Source organism: Telopea speciosissima, chromosome 7, assembly GCF_018873765.1.
Source record: "Telopea speciosissima isolate NSW1024214 ecotype Mountain lineage chromosome 7, Tspe_v1, whole genome shotgun sequence".
Taxonomy (NCBI): Eukaryota; Viridiplantae; Streptophyta; class Magnoliopsida; order Proteales; family Proteaceae; genus Telopea; species Telopea speciosissima.
Window position 1 is genome coordinate 21,615,525 of NC_057922.1, and position 10,429 is coordinate 21,625,953.

General features: G+C 39.6%; 1 protein-coding gene across 1 annotated transcript; it reads right to left on the reverse strand.

Moving 5' to 3' along the window:
* Positions 1 to 6,945: 6,945 nt before the first annotated feature.
* On the reverse strand, positions 6,946 to 9,770 carry LOC122666872 (laccase-17-like). The gene is made up of 6 exons (XM_043862968.1): positions 9,639 to 9,770; positions 9,402 to 9,553; positions 9,066 to 9,310; positions 8,796 to 8,924; positions 7,731 to 8,699; positions 6,946 to 7,128 (listed from the first exon to the last, which is right to left on the reverse strand). Exons 1-6 carry the CDS (start codon positions 9,768 to 9,770, stop codon positions 6,998 to 7,000), a joined length of 1,758 nt encoding a protein of 585 aa, XP_043718903.1. The 3' UTR covers positions 6,946 to 6,997.
* Positions 9,771 to 10,429: the final 659 nt, after the last annotated feature.

Below are 10,429 nucleotides of genomic sequence, written 5' to 3' on the forward strand. Positions count from 1 at the left end.
AGTTCATTAAGATACAAACTTGCAATATGTGATAGGAATTAATCTGTTTTATTTTTATTTATTTATTTATTTTTTGCCTTTGCTCTCTCTCTCTCAAAACACAAATAGTTAGAAAAATTTTTAAAAGAAAATTTTCATTTACGTGACTTACTCAGATAAGTTGATTTGAACAGTCCATCATTTTGCTACCTCATATACTTCCATGCATTCTTGTAATTTTTAAGCCATTTATGTATTACTTATACATCATTCAAAAGTTGTATATGAAGCTTTATTTTATCATTTGGCGAATTCCATCAAAATTAAAACATGACATACATGCAATGGACTTGATGTATATGTATTCACAAATTTTGGGTTTATCCAATTTATGCCTTGGTAATATTTGGGAATCAAGAAACCTTCACTTTAAATAAAATGAATCGATAATAAAATCAAGATCAAGATTATAAAATGGATCACTATACCAATTATCAACTCATGAGTCAACCTATATCAAATCATTAAACTAGTCATGTTTTAGTGGTTCCAAAAGGAATCTAATATAACCTTTCATTAACTTATGGGAAAATGATCTCTACATTATTCGTATCAGGCACCCTTTTAATTATGCAGCGCCCTCTCTCGTGTTCTCATTAGCTTGACATGAAAGATCCCATCCCACACTGATAGCGTGTCACCCCCTAATCCTATAACTTACTTTAACAAATCTAACCATTAAGGAAAGTTTGGTTGTCCCACAATATTTAAATGCACAAATGCACATATATTTCTATTATAAAAAATATTCATAGACCTCAACTTTAGAAAAACAATTGAATGCAAGAAATCTTCAAGCAAGTGGAAATGGAGACTTTGGTCATTTCATGTCAGTAGTATTAAGGAAAAGTTCCAGAAAAAGTTAGGGGTACAGTTGTAAATTCAGAGTAAAAGAAAAAGTGAACCGTCAAACAGTGTAAAGTAAATATTCGCAGCTTGAGAGATTCTTTCTTCGTTTAGTGAGTCAGAGAGGGACAGATCGTGGTATGTGTTTTCCGCTTTTAGCCTATTTTGAAACGAGTAATGATAAGATGAACTCGAGCCTAAATTTTCATGAAGTTACATCTGATTTGAGCTCTCAAGATTTTGATTTCTGAAATCTAACGATAAAGGAAGAAGGTGTACGTACCATATTTTTGGTGGGCCCGGTGTCTTTCACTATCAAATGACCAATAATATTATTTTAAAACTTGAAGAGAGATTTTTTCGGGTTTTGGTGGTTAATATTTTCTTTTCTCTCTCTTTCTGGTCTTTACGCGACGCGGTTCTTACGCGGTTTTGTGTCGATGGCCTCTCTCTCTCTCTCTCTCTCTCGTTGACTGAATGCAGTGTTGCCAGATCACACCCTCAAGTCGCTTTCGCACGATTCTTAGGCGGCCACATCGAACCGGCATCCTTGCAGATTTACGGTTTTACCCTTATGCCTCTTTGGAGTTAAGGATAACCCTCTCGGTGGGGGTCCCCACTTGAAAACCGTGTTGTGTGACTCGTGTCAGATGCTAAACTTCTTTTGGGCAAAATATCTCTTGAAGGCAAGGTTCGTAATCTCAGATTGACATGGTTCGTGATTTTGGTATCGATTGGATCGGAACGGCTGATACGGATCGGGATAGCTTAAATTCGGACAAATATGACATTTTTGTTTCTGTTTTCTTATTAAAAAGTTAAGGTTTTTTATATTTTTACCCTTGTCTGTACAATTGGATCGAATCGATCTGATCTGGCCAAAATTGGCCAACCCGATCCAATACCTCAAACCATGCAGATTGGATCGGCCGATTTCAATCGAATTGAATCGATTCAATATTGGTAGAGACCGATCCAATCCGATCCACCTAAACGAAAAAAAATTGATTTTTGACTAAAAACAGGGACAAAAGTATCATATTATACTTTGAATAGTTTTTTCTTTGCTTTCTTGGTTCATGTATCTTGAGACATAGTTTGCTGATCTTTAGCAAGAAAACATTCCTATCTTCTCTTTGTCTAAGATTTGATCGCCACACGGACCTCCTTTTCTTGTACATTGTTCTTTCTCTTATTTTGAGTATAATTTTGAATGTCTTTTTGGATAAATTTGTCGCTTAACTTTACATAATTGGATATTAATCTCAAGAACTTTTTCAACGATATATAGACACTCAAAATCCGACGGATCAAATTGGGAGATATCATCGTATAAAAAGTCTCTTGTAAAATGCTATCAAAATTTGGGTTTTTAGGGTTTATATTTTCACCAAAGGGATTGCCACGTGGCAAAACCAAGGGAGACCTGGCCACGATGCCAGGTCATTCCTTGGTGGTGTGACCTTTTCTTTAATCCCCAAAATACCCTCCCGTTGTGGTTTCCTATAAAAAGGACCTCACACCTTCATTTCATGCACACCTCAAAACTAGGGATGTAAACGGATTGGATTCGGCTCGGATAGTGCTATATCCGCATCTGCATTCACATCCGATTAGGTTTCAAATGGATTCGGATAGTGCTAAACGGATACGGACATAGATACAGATTGGATATTTTATCCGTTTACATGTAAATATAATTTTTCGGATAGCTATAGCCTATCCGTATCCGCATCCGTTTAACTTTCGGATGGATTCGGATAGTGCTAAACTGATACGGACATGGATACGAAAACAGATTTCGACTATTCATTTACACCCCTACTCGAAACACCAGAGTTCTAGAGAAAGCCTAAAATCTAGAGATAGCTCTGAAATCCCCAAGGCCCATTTTTTTCAGAGATTCCAGTGGGGGATAAGAGAATATCTTGAGAAAATCCCAAAAATTACAAAATACCTCTAAAGAGTTGAAATTTGATCGGGATGGCGGTAAGAGCGTTGAAACTCTGCAGAACTGAGCCGTCAAGCCTTTTGGATCCAAACAAGTATTTTTCTCTCTCCTCTCTCTTTTATTTATTTAATTAGATAATTGTTTATTTAGCTATTTAATTAGTTAAATTCTACATAGACTAGATACTCTTTCTGTATTTTTCCAAAAACCCTATGGTACATTGTTAAGATGCCAAAATTTTCGATAGAGGTCCAATTGACACCCAAATAATGTCATTGGTCCCACACCCTTTCAAAACCAATGATTAGACCCCTAAAGTGGTCAAAATCCTAAAGAATTCCTCAGTCATCATTGAGAACTGCAGTTGACCTGATCCCTAGTAAAGTTACATAGGCAGTCTGGCAAAGTTATGTTCAAGTTCGATCTCCCCCATGTATATAAAGTAATTTCCCAATTTATGCATTATTAGTTATGTTTAGACTCATTATGATAATCTATACCATGCCTATATTGGATCACATGATTTCTTATATTCCATATCATGTCTGAACTACATTTGACATGAGATACGTACGCAGCTTGACAAAGTGACATTCAAGTTCGGTTCTCCCCCTCCCTATGTATACATTATTCATTGTTATTCTCCTTTTCATTTATTCCGTGTATATTGCTTTCATTTGTACTTTGCAACTTTCCAACTTAGCAATCTAGATTAGGTTAGTGTAGTTTTTAGTAATTCCATAATTCTATTATACATGCTAGTACATATGACTAATTAGTAGGACTAGTAAACCTAAGAATAGTCTAAATAGAAGGAGATAGACCTCTGATCGAGCAAAATGGGTGTGTAAAATCTTCCTTACTTGTAACCTTGAAGTTGCCTAAAGAGCTGGGAGGATTTTTGCCTTATCTATTCGAGTCAATTCTTTCCCCCAAAAAAGGAAAACATTTATGGGTCTTAGAGTCTTATCTAGGTAGCAACTCCAAAGAAGAGAAAAAAAAAAAAAAAAAAAAGAGATAGAGAAACCAAATTATCCTTCTCTCTCAAGACCATCACAGGGGATCCAACCCAGGTCCCGGTCCACCGAGGGGGGATGGAGATGCATTTACCCGTGTACCTACAGAAGGCAAGACAAATTTGCACACCGATAATCTCTTCAATAAAGAAATAGTAATGCTTAGGGTCCCCAATCCACAATCGATGATTATCCGGTTGAAGAGATCAAACCAAATTTGCCCCAACTTACTAATTACTACTGCTATGGTAGTGCTGATGTTTAGAGTCATAATCTTCTTTGTCTAAGTTTGAGTTTATTATTTCTAGTTCTATTCGATCTATCTCAAATAAATATAAAGGGCACTGTTTTCTGCCCGGGAGTGCAAGCGGTGCCGAGACACATGGGGCGGGACGATCGTTTCACCCACCCTCATGTGTCTGGACGCATCCTGCACCCCTAGTGCAGAGAACATCTTCCCTAAATATAAATAGTTCTTTCATTTTCAATAAAGAGAATCCTTGACTCGATTTCCTCAAAATGGTAGGAAGAATTAGAGAGGGGAGATGGAATTCAACCAATTATGGAAGATTCTAGAGTCCTAAACATAGGTTGTGTGATGGCTCCACCCATAAGTCTTTTATTTTTTTGTAGACATTCGGTTTTTTTATGTATATATTAGCATTGTTATAAATTATTCAACTTTTCATATTTATATTATATCTGGACTTATAGAATGACTAGCTTAATGACTCATGCTAAGCAAAGGTAGGCAATCATTAGTATTGTAATGAGGAGGTCTAAGTAAGTGATACATCCAATATTCACCGGGCCAATCAACGATCGCCACGTGTCACAGGCGACCCGTTCCATAGCCAAGGAGAACGAACCGGGTCCTAGCACTCGGGCGCGGCCTCACCCAGGCGCGGCCACCACTCGGGCTCGGCCACACATCAGGGCGCGGCCTCACCCAGGCGCGGCCACCCCTCCGGCGCGGCCTCACCCAGGCATGGCCACCCCTCGGGCGCGGCCACACATCCAGGCGGGCGAGGCCTCACCTAGGCACGGCCACACATCCAGGCGCGGCCTCACCCAGGCGCGGCCTGCACCCAGGCACAGCATCGTGGGCACGTGAGGTGGGGGCCACCCATCTATGATCCGATCGTATCGCTAAGACTCATGTCACTATCAGGACTCTAGACCGTCGCTTAGAGGTCACGTCACCCAGACGGATTCAAGTACCAAGGACGTTATCACCACGCGCGGGTATCTATCCACCAAGGATCCTGATGCCACCAGGACACTCCCTCCCACGGGGAGATGGCCAATCAGGATAGAGCCCCGTTACCCAGGGCCTCTATCCACTCAACGGCACAATCGCCATCAAACTGGGACTCTCCACACCGCCATATGCTACTATAAAAGGCAAGGTACACAACCGTATCGGGGACATCTAATCTCATACTGAATAATCACTATTCATCTATTTGCGCCACGAGATCTAACTTTGGCATCGAAGAGCCCTAGGCCGGAACCACACCGGTTCTCTCTGTTGGCCCCTTGGTCCACTTGCAGGTGACGGCACTCGCAGGACCGCTCGACGATTTCTTGACGCAACAGTAAGATATTCTATTAGTGTTTTTTTTTTTTTTGAGGGAATATTTATATGTTTATTGCACATCTTTAATTTTTCTTAAAAATAATTGTACTTATGTCCAATCATACATCTTTTGGTATTATTTGTCCACCACTTTCACTATTTGCTTTAACATTTATTTCATAAATATTAAAAACTTTAGTTTAAGTAAAATATTTATTTAAGAAAAAGGAGACATGAGTTAAAACACAAAAGCAAGAGGAAGGAGGTTATGTGAGCCATCAAGGGAGGGTACACTGTCTCTTTCTCTGTCTTTCTTCTTCACAAGAAATGACCTTGTTGCCTTTCTATGAATGAAATCGTTGTAGCACATCACTATACCGCTTATTTAAAGAACTTTTTCCTAAAGAAAAAAAATTAAATTAAATATTTCCATTTACAAATAAATTCGTATAATTTAGTTTACTTAGTTCTTTAGGTTTGGATTAGTATGTACTTCAACTATCTTGATAAATTAATTAGTTTTCTGTTTCTATTAGGGTGTTTTTATTTTCTATTTTTTAAAAAATTGATTGATTTCAAAATATCAATGAGTTTTTATGAAAAGGAAATTGATAAAATTGTCTTCCTTTAAGAATAATTAATTAGAATTCTAGAGACGAAAACAGTAGAAACATATGCATAATTCCTATCGTGATTTAAGGTATAAAAAATTGGATCAATCCAGATTGCCTTTAATTGGTTTGGAATGGACGAAATTGGATCCAAATCCTCTATTGCCGAACTGCCTGGCAGAACCGTGCTGTTCAGACACGATGAGGTGTGCAATGACTGCCTTACCCCCACTCGGGTAAGGTATTCGGACAGGGGTGAGGCAGTCATTGCACGTCTTGTCGTGTATGGGCAGCTCGATAGTAGAGGATCCAAATTGGACAGAATTACCTTTGCTTTTTAATAAAAATTGATTTTTATTATGTTTCTACTCCTGAATCGTACCCATGGATCGGTATCGGATCAGTCAATATTTGAGATTGACCTCAACCGATACCAATCTGTCCCGAGATTACAAACCATGCTCCTATATAAAATTGATCGAATTGCAAGTTGAATCTGATGGGAATAGGAGATAATTTATAGAGTTTTTTTATTTGGAGTTAAGGGTGTCAAAGTTCAGTCCGAACCGGTTTGATCGATCCAAACTAATCAGTTCAATCCGGACCAGACCAAACCAAAGGGTGGGGAAGAGAAGTGGGATCAAATTTGTTTCCTTTAGTTAAAGAAATCCATAAGCAAAAACAATGAGACTTTGAATTATTGAACAACCTCTTCATAAAAAATTCCTCTCAATTTATGTTTTTAATCCAAGTGGACGAGTTACCAAAACAAAAAAATCCAAGTGGACGGATTGCAAGAAAGAACAAAAATTACAAAAATGCAGATTGAAACGACTATCTCTCCTTTTTCTTTCTCCCTCTGTTGGAGTGCCTATTCTTTTTTTTTTTCCTTCAACCAAAGAATTGAAACCCTAAAAAAAAAAGAGTTCAAATGGGACTAAACTATGGTCAAAGGTCAACACTTGGGGAGATCAGACGGTGGAGGCGGCAACTTTTGTTTGGGTAGCTTCCCATCCATGACTACCCATGCCATCTTCAGACCCCAGCTGGTGTGGACTTCCAAGTGGCAGTGCATAAACCATACACCTGTCAACACATTTTTTCATCATCATCATCATCATCATAAAGAGGTGAATCAGTACAATTTGACAAGTAAGCGCTTTTGTTGCTTTAAATATGCATTTTTATAAGTTTGGGCTTGGGCCAGGCCAGCTGTAAATCTTTCGCGCTCAGCCGAGGCCATAAAATTTGGGCTAATTCCAGAGTTGGGCTGATTCAGCAGGCCCAGCCAGGGTTTTAGTAATCAGTATTCGGATCGGTATCAGTTTCATCGGATGCCAATACGATACCAATCCTGATCGGACGGTTTCACCCTTAAATTTCTAATAAAAAATGGTCTTATTTACAGTTTCACCCTTGGTCAGTATTACCCCTGTATTGGTATTGTATCGATCTCCACCAATACCGATATTAATTGGTATCTATCTCCACCAATACCGAAATGAATCCGCCGATCCGATACTGATTCCTCAAACCATGGGCCCAGCCCAAGTTTCATCCCTAATTGGGCAAGGTCTCACCATCATCATGTACATATTAGTTATTCGATGGTGATGTTTAACAAAAGTTTGTTAAAAGTTGGTCAGCTTCTTAGTTGAAAACTACTGTAGTGAACTTTTTAAACCCACCTGGGTTATCCGCAAGAAAGCGAATGGCGACCCAACCACCAGATGGAACCCCAACAGTGTTCCTCTCCATGGGATCAACAAGATTAAATTTTGCAGGGTCATTCTTAGGATCAAAGTTGCCAAATCCTTGACCAACCACAAAGAAATTGAAGCCATGAAGGTGGAGAGGGTGACTCTCAGCACCAAGAACACTAGTGTCCTGCATCACTAGCTCCACAGTTGTGTTAAATGGCAATGCTACCACTTTAGTCCCACGCTTCACCATGATATTGTTAGGCGGTGCCCCTGTGTAATTGAAAAGGAATGGTGGGTTGGTGGGGAAATCTGTGGTGAAAACTCCGCGAGATTGCCGGAAAAAATGAGCTTGGAGGAGGGCTGTGGTTGGTTGCACAAAGGAAACATTGTTAATGGCAGCTGCCAATCTTGTGTTATTAGGACCTTGGCAAGTACTGTTCTTAGAGCATTGACTGAGTCCCAATCCTACAGTGAAGAAGAACTGTTTATCAACTTTCTGTGGAACTTTTGCAGGGAATTGAGTAGTGGCTAAGCTCCTATGTTTCTTGGCAAAATTGTCACTAAAGGTAGTATCATTAAAGACTGGGAGTGTTGGTTTCAAGAGAACAAGCTTCTTCTTGTTCTTGTTGATTGTGGAATTTAAGGGCTTTTCATATTCTAGAATCCCAGAAGTGGTGGAATTGTCAAAGGTAGTGATAGTAGCATAAGGTCTAGCAGCCATGAGAAAGGTTGTAGTGGAGATGTGATGGTGTTTGGTCTTGAGAAGGACATTGGTAGTTTGTCCTGGAGTAATAAGGATAGTATCTGTCTTGAATGGCTTCACATATATAGCATCTGCCTCAACAACAGTTAGGCTGTGATCGGCAATTCTGAAGAAGAGTTCATCATTCAATGCAGCATTGATCAAACGTAAGAGATATGTCTTCCCTGGTTTCACCTTCAACTTGAATGTATCTGTAGCCACCAAACAGAGTTTAGCAAATAAGATTTGGTATATAGTTCACCATTTAACACTTTCTATATAGTTTTTTTTTTTTGTCATTTTGGTACCTTTGGAAGAGCAATTGTATAAGGGTCCAGGGAGACCATTAATGGTGTAGGCATCAGACAAATTAGGAGCTAACCCTATTCTCATAGCTTGTTTGATAACTGCTTCAGTATCCGCATTCCACCACTCTCCTGTAAAAATTCCCAACTGAATATTAAACTTCTAAAGAAGGGTCAAGGGGGTATTATCGACTTCGTACTATAGGGGGCAGAACATTTATGACGCTGATGTACTAATCAAAGAGTACGGAGAAGGGTCATCAAAAGAATTACCAAAGATAATTGGGACTTCCTTGTAGGGTTTTGTGAATGGGTAGGGAACATTTCTCTTAGGGAGAATAACAATGGGTCCATAGACAGTTGCCCTTAGCCAAGAGATGTGGGCATGCCAGAACAGAGTTCCTCTTTGGCCAATAATGGTAAAGTTGTAGACATAGCTCTGCCCTGTTTGTATGGGGCATTGAGTCACATAAGCTGGCCCATCTGCCCATCCACTCCTTAGCTGCCGCACACCATGCCTGCACACATCAAAATATGAGATACCAGTTTGCATTAAAGTTTCATATAGATAGTGTAGAGAAATGTTAATTAGTTCCATATATGACTTACCAATGCAAGGTGAGATTGTGGCTGACATGGTTAACAACCTTGATAACCACACGGTCTCCTTCCCTTGCTATGATCCTAGGCCCAGGAAATTGTCCATTCACTGTCACTATGCTTTTGGTGTGGCAGAGTCTTGTCACATTTTGCATCTTTATCTGTGATGAAAGAAATAGTTGATCAGTTGATCAGATGATCAGAATAAGAGAAAATCAGAGATTTCAGGTGATATCAGACACTTACATCAAACTTGTAATGCCTTGTTATCCTCCCAGTGTGTTTTGCAACTGCAAGCTCAGTCAGAAGGCAAATAAGGCTAATTGTGAAGATCAGAATTTTGATGGAAGCAAATGATGTGTTAAGAGAAGAACCCATTTTTCAGAAAGATGGATTTCTCTTGACTCACTCGTGATCTTTGGATGCACACCATGGAAACCTGTGAAAGAAGTTTATATAAAAGCTGAGAGCTGAGAGGGTGAGAGAGAGAGAGAGAGAGAGAGAGAGAGAGAGAGTGAGAAATGAAACAGACAGGCAACATCAACAGAGCCCAAGTTGGGGAGCGGCTGTCCAACCCATAGGCATGAAGTTGGTTAAGCTTAACTTTAGAGTGTCATTGAAGCCAATTTCTTCTTAATTTATTAATTCTTTTCTGTTTTGTTGTGTTTGTTTGATCCTTCTAAGACTCTGTTTCTGCCTGGATAGACACCCTATTGGTACCCACCTCTTAATTTTTTTCATAATGATCTTTTGTTTCCAAAGGTGGGCTGGGTTAGAGAAGTGGTTGGGTTGGCTGCTTGGGTAGACCAAGAGTACTTCAGCTTCTAAGCAGCACAATGGGAACCCAACACCTTCATCAAAACGGTCAGAAAGGTTCCACTTTATCCCCTTCAGACGGCTTCAGTTCCCAGTGCCCCTAACTGGAGGATCTTTGTCCTCTCAATTACACTGCCTGTACTTGAGTCAAGTACATCTAACAGAGGAGCAAAAATGACTATCCTACCCCCTGCCTGAACACACTACCCGAGGTGGGGTCC

What these genes read in the sequence shown, in the direction of transcription:
- LOC122666872 (XM_043862968.1), bottom strand. Translation starts at nt 9,770, where the DNA reads ATGGGTTCTTCTCTTAACACATCATTTGCTTCCATCAAAATTCTGATC. An exon ending in CAAGGCATTACAAGTTTGAT is followed by an intron (nt 9,554 to 9,638) that starts GTAAGTGTCTGA and finishes CTTTCATCACAG; the next exon opens with ATAAAGATGCAAAATGTGAC. An exon ending in CTTTCTTGCGGATAACCCAG is followed by an intron (nt 7,129 to 7,730) that starts GTGGGTTTAAAA and finishes ATGTGTTGACAG; the next exon opens with GTGTATGGTTTATGCACTGC.